The sequence below is a fragment of the Malaclemys terrapin genome, chromosome 5 (genome assembly GCF_027887155.1).
Source record: "Malaclemys terrapin pileata isolate rMalTer1 chromosome 5, rMalTer1.hap1, whole genome shotgun sequence".
NCBI classification, from domain to species: Eukaryota; Metazoa; Chordata; order Testudines; family Emydidae; genus Malaclemys; species Malaclemys terrapin.
In genome coordinates, this window is record NC_071509.1 from 18852091 (window position 1) to 18870096 (window position 18006).

The 18006-nt window shown below is 48.4% G+C and overlaps 1 protein-coding gene across 4 annotated transcripts in view; it reads left to right on the forward strand.

The window, feature by feature from the left end:
• Positions 1 to 18006, forward strand: part of NSD2 (nuclear receptor binding SET domain protein 2) — a 182829-nt gene that overhangs the window by 142970 nt on the left and 21853 nt on the right. For all 4 annotated transcript variants that reach the window (XM_054030048.1, XM_054030047.1, XM_054030050.1 and 1 more), the window contains exons 16-17: positions 12656 to 12861; positions 17607 to 17710. In XM_054030048.1, coding sequence (XP_053886023.1) covers positions 12656 to 12861; positions 17607 to 17710 — 310 coding nt within the window. The remainder of the gene's footprint in view (positions 1 to 12655; positions 12862 to 17606; positions 17711 to 18006) is intronic.

An 18006-nucleotide genomic window follows, 5' to 3' on the forward strand; every position in this document is an offset into this window, starting at 1 on the left:
TGCGCCTTCTGGATCGATACCACCAAAGTCACAGGAATCATCAGTTCCGAGGCAGTTCTCCGTTCATGAACCGTTTGCCCTGGATGAGGTAAGATTGCCACGTCTCTCGGTGCATTTGCCTCATAAGAGCATTGGACTTGCTGCATTTGGATCATGTTCCTGAGCACACCCCTGTGACTGACTTGGTTCTGACAGTACCACAGTTCAAACAAGGCTGTGACTTCTCAGCATTGGAGGACTCAGATGGAACACAAGGTCCGCCTTTCCTGCACTGCTGGCATAAATACCCGAATGTTTCACTGACTCAGTGGCAATATCCTCCCTATCCTCAGCACAGGAGCCACTGGTACCCCAGTCTGTGTTGTCCACTGCAGCAACTGCCAGATCTGTCTGGTTGGCTGTACTGGGGGCCTTGGCCCCAATAGCCCCCTTAAGAATCTTCCTGATCCATCTGAGAGGAGTCCCCTATCTCACCACTCCTGCCTTCGTCTAGTAGATGTTCAGAACCAGGGTTGGGAGGATGCACCGGCAGGCCTGAATACGGTGCCACTGGATCTGGAGAGGTTCCCATCGCCTTCAGATGCAGGAGTGTCAATTCCTTCCTCCCTGTCCCAGCCAACTACCGCCAGTTCCAGGAATTGATATAGAGCAGAGGTCAGCAACCTTTCAGAAGTGGTGTGCCGAGTCTTCATTTATTCACTCTAATTTAAGGTTTCGCGTGCCAGTAATACATTTTAACGTTTTTAGAAGGTCTCTTTCTAGAAGTCTATAATATATAACTAAACTATTGTTGTATGTAAAGTAAATAAGGATTTTAATGTTTAAGAAGCTTCTTTTAAAATTAAATTAAAATGCAGAGCCCCCCTGGACCGGTGGCCAGGACTCAGGCAGTGTGAGTGCCACTGAAAATCAGCTTGTGTGCCACCTTTGGCACGCGTGCCATAGGTGCCTACCCCTGATATAGAGGGTGGCCGATGCCTTCCACATTCCACTGGAGGAAGTGCAGGACAGCCAACATCAATTACTTGACATTCTTCATGCATCATTACCAGCTAGGGCGGTGCTACCAATCAACAATGCCATTCTTCAGCAGGCATGTACTGTCTGGGATACCCTGGCCACTTATGCACACACCTCGAAGGGGGCAGAAAAAAGATACTATGTTCCTCTAAAAAGGATCTGAGTTTCTGTTTGCTCACCCTTCACCCAATTCCCTGGTTATACAGGCTGCTACTGAATGGGCTAGGCAACAGCTCCCACGTTCCACTCTGACATATAAGGCGGATAAGAGATACGACCTCCTAGGTCATAAGGTCTTTTCTTCAGCCAGCCTTCAGTTTCTCATCTCTAATTACCTGGCATTACTGGCAATATATGACTTTTTGAATTATGGCCAGTTAGCAGACCTTGTGGACACGCTTCTCCAGCAGGCTCATACCCTCTTCCAGGCTATTTTAGAAGAAGGCAAACTGGTCGGCAAGAGAATGACCACAAATGGGAGCTGCACGACTCTGTGGTCGTGGGCATTTTTGACCATTTGGGGACTCCGAACAGGGATCTTTTTGCCTCTCACGCTAACACCAAATGCTTCCAGGACTGTTCCAGGGATGGGATTGGAGCCTATTGCCAAGGTGACGCTCATGTCATCTGCTGGTCCGACCAGATAAGTTATGCCTTCTCCCACCCCATCCTTCCTTCCCCAGGTCCTCCACAAGATTCAGTGGGAGAGAGCCATGGTCATCCTGATTGCCCCATTCTGGCCTCACCAGTTTTGGTTTCCTCCTCTTCTCTGTATTTTGAAGCATCCTCCATTTCCACTACTGACATTCCCTGAACTGCTCACACAACACAATGGCAGGATCAAACATCCCGATCTGCAGATGCTTCACCTGAGAGCCTGGGTTTTGGATGTGCATCTTCACTACAATGAGAGTGTTCGTTGGCAGTACAAGACTCACATACTCATAGACTTTAAGGTCAGAAAGGACCATTATGATCTTCTAGTCTGACCTCCACAACACAGACCATAGAATCTCACCCACCCACTCCTGTAACAAACCCCTGACCTATGTCTGAGCTATTGAAGTCCTCAACTTGTGGTTTAAAGACTTCAAGGTGCAGAGAATCCTCCAGCAAGTGACCCATGCCTCATACTGCAGAGGAAGGCGAAAACCCCCCAGGGCCTCTGCCAATCTGCCCTGGAGGAAAATTCCTTCCCGACCCCAAATATGGTGATCAGCTAAACCCTGAGCATGTGGGCAAGACTCACCAGCCGGACACCCACGAAAGAATTCTCTGTAGTAACTCAGATCTGACCCTATGTAGTGTCCCATCACAGGCCATTGGGCATATTTACTGCTAATAGTCAATTAATTGCCAAAATTAGGCTATCCCATCATACCATCCCTTCCATAAACTTACTAAGCTTAGTCTTGAAGCCAGATATGTCTTTTGCCTCCACTGTTCCCCTTGGAAGGCTATTCCAGAACTTCACTCCTCTGATGGTTTGAAATTTTCGTCTAATTTCACGTCTAAACTTCCTCATGGTCAGTTTATATCCATTTGTTCTTGTGTCCACACTGATACTGAGCTTTAATAATTTCTCTCCCTCCCTGGTATTTAGCTCTCTGATATATTTATAGAGAGCAATCATATCTCCCCTCAGCCTTCTTTTGGTTAGACTAAACAAGCCAAACTCTTTTTGATTCTCCTTTCATAAGACAGGTTTTCCATTCCTCGGATCATCCTAGTAGCCCTTCTCTGTACCTGTTCCAGTTTGAATCCATCCTTCTTAAACATGGGAGAATCCATCCTTCTTAAACAGAGCTGCACACAATATTCCAAATGAGGTCTCACCAGTGCCTTGTATAACGTTACTAACACCTCCTTATCTCTACTGGAAATCTCTCATCTGATGCATCCCAAGACCGCATTAGCTTTTTTCACAGCCATATCACATTGGCGGCTCATAATCATCCTGTGATCAACCAATACTCTGAGGTCCTTCTCCTCCTCTGTTACTTCCAAGTGATGCGTCCCCAGTTTATAACAAAAAATCTTGTTAATCCCTAAATGCATGACCTTGCACTTTGCACTATTAATTTTCATCCTATTACTATTACTCCAGTTTACAAGGTCATCCAGTTCTTCCTGTAGGATATCCCGGTCCCTCTCTGTATTGGCAATTTCTTCTTCGAGTGATTGTTCACGTCCATTACACATTAGGTGTACGCGCGCCGCGTGCACGGACGTTGGAAACTTTTTCCCTTAGCGGCTCCCGGCGGGCCGGCGGGGCCCCCTCCTTCCCGCCAGAGCGGCGCCCCGCTCCAGGGTATATATATCCCTGCCGACCCAACCACTCCAGTTCCTTCTTACCGTCCGTGGTGGCGTTGGAACAACTCTGTCTCTCATCTGAGAGTGTCCCTTAGCAATAGTCATTAGTGTTATCTAGCAGTTATCAGTTAGTTTGTTGTAGTGTTTAGTAAGTAGTTAACAGCTCATTAAAGTTCTTAAAGTTCCTGCCGGGGTTGTTTGTTCAGCCCCGGCACCGGCCCCGGGCGGTGGGGTATGCCACACGCCCAAGGCTTCAAGGCTTGTGCCACGTGCCGCAGGCCCATGCCATTGAGCGACCCCCACGCTTCGTGTCTTCGTTGCCTGGGGGAGGCTCACCAGAAAGAGCGCTGCAAGATCTGTAAGGCTTTTAAGCCCAGAATTAAAAAAGAGAGGGACTTTCGCCTTAAGCAGCTGCTCATGGAGACGGCGTTACAGCCCTCCACTTCGACGGCACCGTCTGCCTCCGTGCGGAGTGCCCCTGCCTCGGTGCGGGAACCGGCGCCGGTGGGTCATCCGAAGACCGCGGCACCGACCCAGCGGGGAAATACGCGACGCCGATCGTCTTCGCCGGCGAAAGTGAAGAGCCAACCTAAGGCCCGAGGTCGCTCCCCGCACAAAAAGGCGGCACCGGTGAAGACCTCGAGTGCCCCTAAGGCCGATACGGCCCCAACACGGACCCCGGTAGTGGCTCCGGCGCCGAAGGGCCCGTCGAGCCCCGGGACTGGCGCGTCGAGCGAGGAGGAAGGGCTGGAGGAGCTCGTGGAACAGCCCTCCACTCCGGACACGTTTGAGGCAGCTAAGGACCTCATTGCCTTGTCCGTCGAGGCCCCGGCACGCGCTGAAGGCGCCCCGCCTATGCTGCCGCGCAGAGGCAAGCCGGCGATGGTGCGCCCATCACGGTCGCCGTCCCGGCACCGTTCCAGGGACCGGTCCCGGTCGAGCTCCGCCTCGGTGGACTCCCGGTTGCCCTCGGCGCAGGAAGCACCGCAGCAGTCGGGCTTCAGCAAACGGTCGGCACCGACTCAGCAACCAAGCACGAGTCGGCACCGCGAAGCGTCGGCGGTTCGTTACCCAAGACCGACCAGCCGTAGCCGTTCCCGGTCCCGAGATCACCGGTACCGTTCCAGATCCAGGTCGGCAAGGCACCGTTCCAGATCCTGGTCGCGGAGGCGCTACTCCCCAAGACCAGACCGGCACCATCCGACGGCGCCACCGTGGCCTTCCAGATCACCATCAGTGGTCTCGGGGACCGACTCTGACCGATACGGCGGGTATGCCCATAGGTCACAGGCCAGCAGGGACTACGGTCAGTCCCAATGGGGCCAGCCGAGCCAATGGCCATTATGGACACCCTGGGCCTACTACCAACAAGGGCCCCCATCGAGAGCCTCGAGATCCGGGCCATCCCGGTACCGATCCCGCTCCCCGCGGCACCGCCCGCAATCGTATAGGGAGGCAACGGTCTCTAGACCACCGGAGCGGGAAGGAGTGGACTCGGCACCGAGTACGGTACCGTCCCAATCCCTCGCTGCGGGTCAGGCCGCAGAGGAACAATTGGCTGACGCAGGTTTACAGGACAATGAGGATGGGCAGAAGGCCCCGACCTTTTCCTCCTCGCCAGATGAGGCGGTAGCGGGCACACTGGTGTCCGGCCCTCCCCCGATTGACCACCGGGCACACCAAGACCTGCTTCGCCGGGTAGCCCTCAATCTGGGCTTGCAAGCGGAGGAGACTGTAGAGCAGGATGACCCCATGGTCGATATCCTGAGCCCGGAGGGCCCCTCCAGAGTAGCACTCCCGATTATACAGACAGTACAGTCCAACTATAAGACGGTGTGGCAAACACCGGCCTCCAGTGCACCAACTGCAAAGGGAGTGGAGAGGAAATACTTTGCCCCGTCTAGAGGGTTTGACTTCCTCTTCCTGCATCCGTCCCCCTGTTCTTTGGTGGTCTCGGCGGTCAATGAAAAGGAGCGGCATGGCCAGCAAGCTCCTGCCCCCAAGGGCAAGGAAGCCAAGAGATTGGACTTATTCGGGAGAAAAGTCTATTCTTCGGGGGGCCTTCAACTGAGGATCGCCAATCAGCAGGCGATTCTAAACAGGCACAATTTTAACTCTTGGGCATCAGTCGCCAAGTTTAAGGACTCCCTCCCATCTGACGCGCATCAGGAGTTCACGGCCCTGGTGGATGAGGGAATGGCAGTGGCCAAGACCTCTTTACAGGCTGCGCTAGACTCAGCAGACGCTGCGGCTAGAACAATTGCGTCGGGAGTCGTGATGAGACATTCGGCGTGGTTGCAGGCTTCAGGTCTCCCGCCGGAGGTGCAGACTACGCTGCAGGACCTCCCGTTTGAAGGTTCGGGCTTGTTTTCCGACCAGACGGATGCCAGGCTACATAGCCTTAAGGACTCCCGAGCGACCCTTAAGTCGTTGGGTATGCACACCCCGGTAACGCAGCGTAAGCCCTTTAAACCCCAGCCGCCGCAAAGGCAATACCACCCTCGACCCCGACACGAGCCGTACCGCCATCGAGGCAGGGATAACAGGCGGAGGCGTAACAATACGCCTAACCAGGGCCAGAGTCACGGCCAGGGCAAGCCACAGCCAGGAAATAAGCCAGGCTTTTGAAGTTACGCCCGAGGACAGCGTACCATATTCCATTCCGGATCCTCCTCTGTCTTTCAAAGACCACCTGTCCCATTTCTACCGGGCATGGTCGCGCATAACATCGGACCAATGGGTCCTGCGCACAGTGAAGGTGGGCTATACCCTCCAGTTTTCCTCGCCCCCTCCCTGCCATCCCCCTTCCCCGTCCCTCTTCAGGGACCCTTCTCACGGGCAACTTCTCAAGCAGGAGGTTCAGACCCTTCTCGCTGCTGGAGCAGTAGAAGAGGTTCCAATAGACCTAAGGGGAAAAGGATTCTACTCCAGATACTTCCTGATCCCCAAGGCAAAAGGAGGCCTCCGTCCTATTTTGGACCTGCGCGATCTCAACAAGTTTCTGATCAAAGCTCGCTTCCGTATGGTCACCCTGGGAACTATTATTCCATCCCTGGATCCGGGGGATTGGTATGCTGCCCTCGATATGAAAGACGCCTACTTTCACGTCTCAATCAATCCGGCCCACAGACGTTTTCTGCGCTTCGTCGTCGACCAGCGCCACTTCCAGTTTACGGTCCTGCCCTTCGGCCTTGCGTCAGCACCACGAGTGTTCACAAAATGCATGTCCGTGGTAGCAGCCTTCCTTCGAAAGAGAAGGATGCGTGTATTTCCGTACCTGGACGATTGGCTACTCGCGGGCAGGTCGGAGGCCGAGGTCCGGTCTCGCGTGACGCTGGCCCTGCAGACGTTCGACAAGCTCGGCCTCCGGGTCAATGTGCCCAAGTCCACGTTAGTCCCCACACAGAGGCTGGACTTCATAGGGGCAACCCTGGACTCGGTAACCGCACAAGCGAGCCTACCAGAGGCACGGTTCAGGTCAATTCACAGAGCCGTAAGCACGGTCCTAATGTTCCCCACGACAAAGGCAAGGTGTTGCATGCAGATTCTGGGGCATATGGCAGCTTGCACACATGTGGTCAGACATGCCCGCCTGAGGCTTCGGCCCCTACAGTTGTGGTTCGCCCACACGCATCGCCCCAACAGAGACCCATTGGATCAAGTAGTCACGATCCCAAACCAGGTGCTCGGCTCGCTACGCTGGTGGCTAGATCGCCAACAGGTATGCGAAGGGATCCCCTTCGCTGCCCCACAGCCCACTCTGACGTTGGTAACAGACGCATCGGACTTGGGTTGGGGGGCGCACCTGGGAGAACTGCGGACCCAAGGGCTGTGGTCCAGAGAAGACAAGCTGCTTCACATCAATCTGAAGGAGCTAAGAGCGGTTCGCCTCGCCTGCCAGACCTTCCGCGCCACCTTAAAAGGTCACAGCGTGGCAGTCCTGACGGACAACACTACCGCCATGTTCTATATAAACAAGCAGGGCGGGTCACGGTCTTCTCCCCTCTGTCGCGAGGCACTCCAATTATGGAACTTCTGTATAGCCCATGCGATACACCTCATCGCGACGTATCTTCCGGGGATTCAAAACGGTTTAGCAGACCGCCTCAGCCGATCCTACCGAATGCACGAATGGACGTTGAGGCGAGACGTCCTGCATTCGATCTTCCGGAGGTGGGGCTTTCCCCGGGTGGATCTATTCGCCACCAGGGACAACAGCCAATGCCCTCAGTTCTGCTCGTTCCAGAACCTCAGCCGGGGGTCATTAGCAGATGCTTTCATGATCCCATGGGGAGGAAGCCTGAGATATGCCTTCCCTCCGTTCCCACTCATACACAAGGTTCTCCTCAAGATCTGCAGGGACAGGGCGACGATCATTCTTATCGCCCCGGCCTGGCCACGCCAGCATTGGTTCACGTCCCTGCTGGAACTGTCAATAGCCGATCCAATCACCCTCCCCCTCCATCGCGACCTAGTCACGCAAGACAAAGGTCGCCTACTCCACCCGAACCTGTCTTCGCTACATCTCACGGCATGGTATCTCTCTGGCTGAATGATGCAGAACACAGGTGCTCTCACCAAGTCCAGCAAATCCTCCTTAATAGTAGGAAGCCCTCTACAAGAGCGACCTACCTGGCAAAATGGAAAAGGTTCTCCCACTGGTGTGAGCCTCTCCGCATACAGCCTTTACAAGCCTCAGTGCCGTCGATCCTGGACTACCTACTGCACCTCAAAAATCAAGGGCTTGCGCCCGCCTCAATTAGAGTTCACTTAGCCGCTATCTCGGCCTTCCATCCGGGAGAGTTGGGAGTGTCAGTGTTCTCCAACCCCACAGTGGCCCGATTTCTCAAGGGGCTGGAAAGGGTGTTTCCCTACTCGCGCCTGCCTGTCCCGGCGTGGAGTCTGAACCTAGTCCTAACAAGACTCATGAGTCCCCCCTTTGAGCCCCTGGCCACTTGCTCCCTTACGCACCTCTCGTGGAAGGTGGCGTTTCTCGTGGCCATCACTTCGGCCTGAAGGGTATCGGAATTGAGAGCCCTCTCTTCGGAACCACCCTATACAGTGTTCCATAAGGATAAGGTGCAACTGAGGCCGCACCCCAAATTCCTCCCAAAGGTGGTATCGCAGTTTCACATGGGGCAGGACATTTGCCTACCGGTGTTTTTTCCTAAACCCCATACGGACCCTCACCACCGCAGCCTGCATACCCTGGATGTCCGGAGGGCGTTGGCTTTTTACCTGGAACGGACCAGGCCGTTCCGCAGAACAGCCCAGCTGTTCATTGCTATTGCGGAACGTATGAAAGGCTTGCCTATCTCGACACAGCGCTTGTCGGCATGGATTGTGCATTGTATACGCACTTGTTATGAGCTCGCCAATGTTCCGGCTCCGGAGATCCGGGCCCACTCGACTAGAGCCCAAGCGTCCTCAACGGCCTTCTTGGCGCAGGTCCCTATCCAGGAGATCTGTAAGGCAGCCACCTGGTCGTCCGTGCATACGTTCACAGCCCACTACGCGATCCATCATCAGACCAGAGAGGACGCGATGGTCGGTCGGGCCGTGCTACAATCCGTTGTATCTTGACTCCTACCCACCTCCAATGGTAAGCTTGGGAATCACCTAATGTGTAATGGACGTGAACAATCACTCGAAGAAGAAAGAACGGTTACTTACCTTCTGTAACTGTTGTTCTTCGAGATGTGTTGTTCACGTCCATTACACTTCCCACCCTCCTTCCCCTCTGTCGGAGTCTCCGGCAAGAAGGAACCGGAGTGGTCGGGTCGGCAGGGATATATATACCCTGGAGCGGGGCGCCGCTCTGGCGACGGGAGCCGCTAAGGGAAAAAGTTTCCGACGTCCGTGCACGCGGCGCGCGTACACCTAATGTGTAATGGACGTGAACAACACATCTCGAAGAACAACAGTTACAGAAGGTAAGTAACCGTTCTATCTCTCAGCTTTGTCTCATCCGCAATTAGCACATTCTCATTTTTTGTACCAAGGTCAGTAATAAAAAGATTGGTCCCAAAACCGATTCCTGAGGAACTCCACTAGTAACCTCCTTCCAGCCTGACAGTTCACCTTTCAGTATGACCCATTGTAATCTCCCCTTTTAACCAGTTCCTTATCCACCTTTCAGTTTTCATATTGATACCCATCTTTTCCAATTTAGCTAATAATTCCCCGTGTGGAACCGTATCAAATGCCTTACTGAAATCAAGGTAAATTAGATCCACTGTATTTCCTTTGTCTAAAAAATCTGTTACCTTCTCAAAGAAGAAGATCAGATTGGTTTGGCACGATCTACCTTTTGTAAAACCATGTTATATTTTGTCCCAATTACCATTGACCTCAATGTCCTTAACTACTTTCTCCTTCAAAAATTTTTCCAAGACCTACAGTTGTCAAACTAACAGGCCTGTAGTTACCCGAATCACTTTTTTTTCCTTTCTTAAAAATAGGAACTATGTTAGCAATTCTCCAGTTATATGGTACAACCCCTGAGTTTACAGATTCGGTAAAAATTCTTGCTAATGGGCTTGCAATTTCATGTGCTAGTTTGTTTAATATTCTCGGATGAAGATTATCTGGGCCCCCGATTTAGTCCCATTAAGATGTTCGAGTTTGGCTTCTACCTCGGATGTGGTAATATCTACCTCCATATCCTCATTCCCATTTGTCATCCTACCTTTATCCCTAAGCTCCTCATTAGCCTCATTAAAGACTGAGGCAAAGTAGTTGTTTAGATATTGGGCCATGCCTAAATTATCCTTAACCTCCACTCCATCCTCAGTGTTTAGCGGCCCCACTTCTTCTTTCTTTGTTTTCTTCTTATTTATATGGCTATAGAACCTTTTACTATTGGTTTTAATTCCCTTTGCAAGGTCCAACTCTACATGGCTTTTGGTCTTTCTCACTTTATCCCTGCATGTTCTGACCTCAATAAGGTAGCTTTCCTTGCTGATCTCTCCCATCTTCCACTCCTTGTAGGCTTTCTGCTTTTTCTTAATCACCTCTCTAAGATGGTTGCTCATCCATCTTGGTCTACAACTCCTGCCTATGAGTTTTTCCCCTTTCTTGGGATGCAGGATAGTTTCTGCAACCTTGACTTGAAGTAAATCCAGGCCTCCTCGCCTTTAGATCCACAAATTCTTCAGTCCAATCCACTTCCCTAACTAATTTCTCCCTATCACTCCCCAGTGGGACCTCAACCATATCCTCAGCATTGATGAAAGCGACGAAGAGTCCTGTGGTACCTTATAGACTAACAGACGTCTTGGAACATAAGCTTTCGTGGGTGAATACGTGTGACGAAGTGGGTATTCACCCACAAAAGCTTATGTTCCAATACGTCTGGTAGTCTATAAGGTGCCACAGGACTCTTTGTCACTTTTTACAGATCCAGACTAACATGGCTACCCCTCTGATACTTGACAGCATTGATGAAATCTCCCTTCGAATCTCAGGCCTCATGCTTCTGTTCTCTTCATGAAAGTCACCTTCCTGGTAGCTATTACCTCTGTGAGAAGGATGGGCGAACTGGGGGCCATGATGGCGGTGCACCCCGCACCCACCCCTCCCTACACACACACGTTCCAAAAAGATAAAATTTCCCTGTGCTTGCATCCCAAGTTTCTTTCGAAAGTTGTTTCTCGCTTTCACTTCAACCAAGCCATATGCTTACCTGCCTTCTTTCTGAAGCCGCACACCTCAGTGGAGGAATGGTACCTTCACCCCCTTGATGTCTGTAGGTCTGTGGCCTTTAACCTGCAGAGGACGAAGCCAAGACTATTTATTGCTACAGAGGAAAGGATTAAGGTGCAGGCCAGCTCCACTCAGAGGATTTCTAAGTGGGTTTTGGGGTGCATCACCCTGTATTGATTATCAGGACTGTCTCCAGCCCTTGGGGTATGAACCCACTCCACGAGAGTGCAAGCATCAGCTATAGTCGCACTTCACGATATGCCACTCATGGACATATGTAGGGAGGCCACGTGGAGTTTGGTACATAACTTGTCTTCCCATTATGCCCTGGTGCAAGACTCTGCCAAGCAATATTAATTAGGAGAAAGGTGTGATGAAGATGACAACCATGGAACGGAGAACAGCTACACTGAATGAGGCATCCATCACAATCTCCCTCAGTGGAATACAATAGGGGCAATCACTCGAAGAAGTTACTTACCCGTAACTGGAGGTTCTTCAAGATGTGTGGTTCCTATCTGCATTCCAATATTTCACTCCTTACCCTCTGCTGCGCGATTTGCAGTGAAGGAACTGAGGGTGCAGTCGGTCCACCTTGCTCTTTATTGCCTCTGTCGAAACCGTGAGGCAGAGCAAGAATGCATGTGCGGACCAAGGGACCCTACTATTTTCAAAAGCTCCGGCTCGATGTAGGGCACATGCGTGTAATCATCAGTGGAATATAGATAGGGACCACACATCTCAAAGAACCTCCAGTTACAAGTTAGTAACCTCCTCTTGGTGTGTTGCTTTCATGTCCCCCTCTATTTGAGACGTATGTAAATATGTATTATTAAGATTGTATAATCTGTGGCTGGCTAGATTTTAATCTTTTCAGTTTGGGAGAGAAGTCTTTCAGGGTTTTAAACGCCATTGGAACAATGAGCAGAGCTGAGTTTGAGGGGCAGAGTGTTCTGCTGGAAGGAATTAATGGAATCATCAGCCAGTTCTTTGATCTATAGACAATTAAAGACCTGGTTAAAGCTGTTGGTTTTGTTACTCAAGATGTGAGCAGCTGTGTGTCCCCCAGTTTCCCCTGGCTGGTTTTTGACTTCCATCAAAATCAATAAGGTTCTGCCCATTGATACCTTGAAAATTCATTGGATGCAGTGTTTAAAATGCCATTGCACTCAAAGCAGGGCCACTTTTTTTTTTTGTTTTGTTAGGTTTAAAACTGCTCTATTGTGTTTTGTTGTCGTGACTTGCTCCCTTAAATCTTGTTCTACGTGACACCCTATTCACAGTACATTAAGTAATAATAGGAGTACTTGTGGCACCTTAGAGACTAACAAATTGATTAGAGCATAAGCTTTCGTGGACTACAGCCCACTTCTTCGGATGCATACCAAGAAGAAGAAGTGGGCTGTAGTCCACGAAAGCTTATGCTCTAATAAATTTGTTAGTCTCTAAGGTGCCACAAGTACTCCTGTTCTTTTTGCGAATACAGACTAACACGGCTGCTACTCTGAAATAAGTAATAATAATTGTTTACTATTAAACTACTGTTGCTAAGTTGTCTTTTGGAGGAAGGCTTGACTAAAATGCTGTCCCTGTTTTTTTATTTGTACTTCTGTGATAGATGGTGGCCTGCAGAAGTTTGCCATCCAAAAAATGTTCCCCCAAATATCCAGAAAATGAAGCATGAAATTGGAGAATTTCCAGTTTTTTTCTTTGGGTCTAAGGATTATTATTGGACACATCAAGCTCGTGTGTTTCCATATATGGAAGGAGACAGAGGAAGTAGATACCAAGGAATTAAAGGAATTGGGAAAGTCTTCAAAACTGGTATAGAACTTTAATCAAACAAAAATTAATCTTGTGGAATGTATGCTTTGCTTTCTTTAGACAGGATACTGAGCCCAGGTCTGCTTATGTAGTATCTCATGTCAAAATATACAACAGAAGAATTGTTCAGAACACTTTAGTTACTATTATTACTCTGAATTAAAAGCTTTGTTTCTCAGACTTCTAGCAGAGTATAACCTAAGCAGCGCATTGACAATTTTCTTTTCTGACAGGCAAGCATTGAGCATAAATGACCATCCACAAAACTTTGGGATAATCCTTTAAATATATTGACACCCTCTGAATAAGGAGAGTATAAACCATGGTACCTGTTTTTGCTTTACATTGTACTTCACAAGGATGGGTGTATAGCAGAATGCTGCAACATTGAAATACAGCAGAGGTTTAAAGCTGATAATTATGAAATTAGAAAAAACACTACTTACTTCACTCATGCAAGGCCATTTTACATTGGCAGTTAATCTGTGAATCTGATTGTTCTTCAAATGATGGTTCCTACATGTATTGCGCACGTGGATACACATGCTCCTGAGTCTGGATGTTTTTAGCAAGTAATATTCATTAGTCTCCACATGCACAGTTGTTCTCCTAGTGCTCAAAATCAAGAGTGTAAAGGGCAGTGCAGACGAATGCCTCTCCCGTTCCTTTTCTTATTGCCACATGGCCTGAGTTGGAATCCTCCATGTTTGCTTTGATCTTCCTATACTGTGAACCTATGAATGCAATTTGTAAATAGCTTTTAATAGTTTAGTTTTTTAGTGTTTTCGTAGTTAGTGTAGTTTGTTCTCCCTGTCTCAGGGAGCTTCTCCCTGTAAAGAGGGACTATGCCAAGAGTTCTGGGGTTCAAGAATTGTCTCCCCTGCTCCTGTTCCATCTTCTTCAACACTGCCTTTATTGCCTTGGAGAGGCCCATATCGCCACCAAGTGCAGCATCTGCTGCTCCTTCCTTCCCTAAACTCATGATGGATGAGAACTCCATCTGCAAAAGTACCACAAGGAGTAGGCCATGAAACCCCATTTAGATTCAGGCCAAGGAGACCCCCTCGTACAACAGCCTCAGACAATAAGCAGTGCCCTCCGGACACAAGTTCTGGTGTCAAGGCAAAAATTATGAAGCCTAAGAAACTCTCACAGCTGAGTAGGGGATGTGAACATAGGCAGGTACATATCTGCCTCTAATAGAAAGGATCCTTCCCCCTGTTGGTCAAAGTCAGGCAAGTTCTCGTGAATGGGTTCTAAAGAATGAGTTCCATATAAGCCTTCTGGCCAAGAAAGAAAGATGTGAAGGAAGAAGGATCCAACGATACTAGCTCCAACTCCACCCCGTAACCTAATGAGCGGTACCTAATGATTCCATCTGGAAGTTTGATGCTGGGACCCCATCCAGTGGCTCTGATGTTCTCTATGAGGTTTCCCCTAACATTAGACCTTCTTATGATCTGATCCTCTGGTACCTTTCTTAGGAGCCCCCAAACACCAAAGGACCAAAGCCTTTACCTTGCTGGAGGAGATATTCACCTTGTCTGGCACACAGTCTCCCCTAGTATTGGGCCCAGCTCTTCTTAGAGATATCCCTACACCTGGGAAAAATACCTTGAGGGGAAGAGTATCCTGCCTTCCTGCGACCACAACCTAGAACATCCTCCCACTGGTACCATCGGCATCATTGATAGAATAGGAGCCTATCATTTCGTCAAGAAAAATCTGATACTCCTGATGGGGTTTCTCCCCCAAGAGAAACTAGCCTAGTCAGAGGCCAAGGATGGTATTGGAACTATCTGCTTCATTCCAAATATGGCTACACAGGGGACTGCTGGTACCCAATGCCTTGAGGCCTCCCCCTCTGGTTGAGCTTTCTGGTCTTACTGCAGCTTGTGGGATCCATACAGCAGGCACCCTTGATCTGTGCAGGAAGCACACCGACCCTCCTTTCCCAACTGATGTCAACTGGCTCCATCAGAATTTGCAGACGAGGTAGTTGAGCTAGACCCAACAGTTCTGATGGTTATGTTGTCCTCCTCTCTGGATGAGGTGATCACATCATCATCTCCCTCTCCACCCAATGACCACAGGCAGTACCAGGAGTTGTTGCAGAGGTCCAGGACACACAATAGGCCCTACTGGACATAATCTGGCCCTTTGAGTTTGGCTCTTCCAGTTATCCAAGCCATTTTGGAACCCACCAGATCAGTATGGCACACCCCTGCCCTGAAGAGAGCCTGGAAACAATATTTTGTGCCATCTAGTGGGGGCAGAGTTTTTATTCATTCATCTGGTGCCCTGCTCCTTAGTGGAGTAGGTGGCTACAGAAAGGTCCAGGATGCAGTATTCCAAAACTACTCCATTAGACAAGGGCACTAAATGTTGCTTTTCCTGGTGAGGGTCGCGTAGGGAGAGTAGGAAGGGCCAGACCTTTCCTCCTCAACAGGTTCAATTTGCTGGAAATAAGGGTGGTCCACTGGGCCTACAATGCATTCCACCCACTCATCTGATCTTGTCATAGCCAGATGATGTTGGACAACATAACTGTCTTCTGTGTATAGACAGTTGACCTCTGGAATTAGTTCGTCAGATGTTACATAACTCTCTCACCAGCATACCAATAAGGTGCACAGAATTCCCTCAGTCTCAGCAGACATTTTTCAGCAGACCTCGAATGGGAGATTGACGATTCCTTTCTTAACGAGATCTTCAGCTCAAGGCATGGTATTCGGATGGACATCAGATGTACAGCATTCATGTTCAGTAGCAGTTCAATCCATCGTCAATCAGATCAGGAAGAAGTCTGCCAGGAAATGTTATTCAGCCAAATGGGAAGCTTTTCTACTCTTGATCACGACAACATCAGTTGTTTCCAGAGTTCCCTGCTATCCCAATTTACTGATTGACCCTTAAGACATCAGGTCTCTTTATCAATTCTCTACAGGTCAATCTGGCAGCAATCAGCACTTTTCATCCTCCTATTGTGATATCATTGGAGGTTATTTACCTGTAACTGGAGGTTCTTCGAGATGTGTGGTCCCCATCTGTATTTCATTACCCATGCGATAGCCAGATTTGCAGTAAGAAAAGGAAGTGGAGATGTGTCAGTCTGCATTATCTAATTATACTCTGGAGCACAAAGAGAACTACTACTTGCATGTGGACCAACGAACGTGGCTTAGTAAAAATGTATGGACTCAGTCACATGGAGTATGTGTACCCACAGTGGAGTACAGATGGGGAAACCATACATCTCAACCTCCCATTACAGGTAATTAAACTCCATTTTTCTTCACTTGCACTGTAAATAAAATTGTTTCAGCAGTCTTTGCATATTAGTCATCTGTTTAAATACCCATGTATGTTAGCTTTTGAAGGGACAGGAATGCATTCTGTGAAAAACAGTTCAAACTGGTTGGGTGGAGAAGATACAGTCTTGGGTACAAAGTAAATTGTGTCATTTAATTGCGAGCATAAGCTTGTCACACCATCTGGAGTGGCTCATGACAGGTAAAGATATACACACACAAATGAAATACAGTCTCAGGTTCCAAAAGTTGATAGCAGCTGCTATAATATACATGCTTTATATGTCCTTTAGGGCTAACGCAAGCTAAACTGTTGGGGACTCCTTGCTTGTGCTTAGAAATACTTGCCCCTCAGAGTTCAAGCAGTATATCACCACAAGTTTCTTCTGGTCAGGCATTTTTATTCCCCTCTCACAGAGTTCAGACTAACAGAATACAAGCGTCTGAGCCTGTCTCATCTTCATGTGAGCAGGGAGGGCAATTGACATAGTCTTCGTCCTTTTATGTTACACAATGGCTCATTTGATTTCAATGGACTGTCTTGTCTACAGCCCCAGAACTTTACACTAGTTAATGCTTCTTTCCTGTTTGGTGAGTTACACAATTATAGAGATTTATAATGCAAACATTTTCTATTGCTCTATAACATTGGGTACAGATAAGTGAAACTATGTTTGTAGGATGCAGCATATATTAAAGTCTAAACACATTCTTATTACTCTATCTATTTTGACAATATTACCCAGATGGTTTCCAGCTATGCATTTGTCCGTGTTGATTGAGGCCTGGTGCCATGGCACGTCTGCTAGCATCACAAAGCTAAACCAGAATTTTACAAACACTACAATAAAATCCTTGTCCCAGCTATCATACACTGATTAATCATGTAAAATTCTCATGGATCTAACTGCTCAAAGTCAATCCAGACTGGATCTTGAGGATCTCAGCTGTTTACCTCTAACCTATATTCCACTTTGGATTTAAAATCATACCATTTCTTATGCTTGGGATGGAGGATGCAGGACCTCTTCCAGAATGGATATCTTTATCTTTTAAATTGGATTGTACATTGTGGCTGCTTAAAGAGACAAAGAACCCTGTTCTTACTGAAGCATCTCCACATCCCCCGCTTAGGAAGCAAGAGAGTACTCAGGTTTTACCTTGCTACACAGCATTCCCAGGATGTCACTGAACTAATGCAGTTGTTTTTATTTCTTACTATTTTATTTTAGCAATTCTTATAATATCCTTACATATAGAGAGGAGTTTATATATAGATACTTAGATTTGTTTCTGTAGAAGGGAATTAAAGCAGCTAGAAGGGGAGGTAGAAGATACTATGGGATTAACTAAATAAAAGAACAGGGAGGAGCATGGTGGGCTACAGGGAATAATAGTCTGTCTACAAGTTCTAATGATATAACTGTTTTTTAGCCTTGCAAGAAGCTGAATCTCGATTTCGAGAAATAAAACTTCAGCGAGAAGCCAAAGAAACCCAAGAAAATGAACGTAAACCTCCACCATACAAACACATAAAGGTAAGATTTGAGGAAATCTGCTGTGGAGGAGAAAAAGGTGGACAAATTTTAAGTTGCAGAATTTATTTTGAAATGTATGGATATTGAACTTAATACGACTTTTAAAAAATGCATTTCTCTTAATATTTGCTCTCCAGCAGTGTGCTCTGCCCTAGGGAATCTAGTCTAAATTGGACACAGTTCATGATAAACTCGATGAAGGTCCAGTGTTTGGACCAGTAGTGCAGATATCTTTGGAGAATGAAAAAAATAATTTGATCTGTCTTTTGCGAGAATAATATTGAAATGTTGATGTG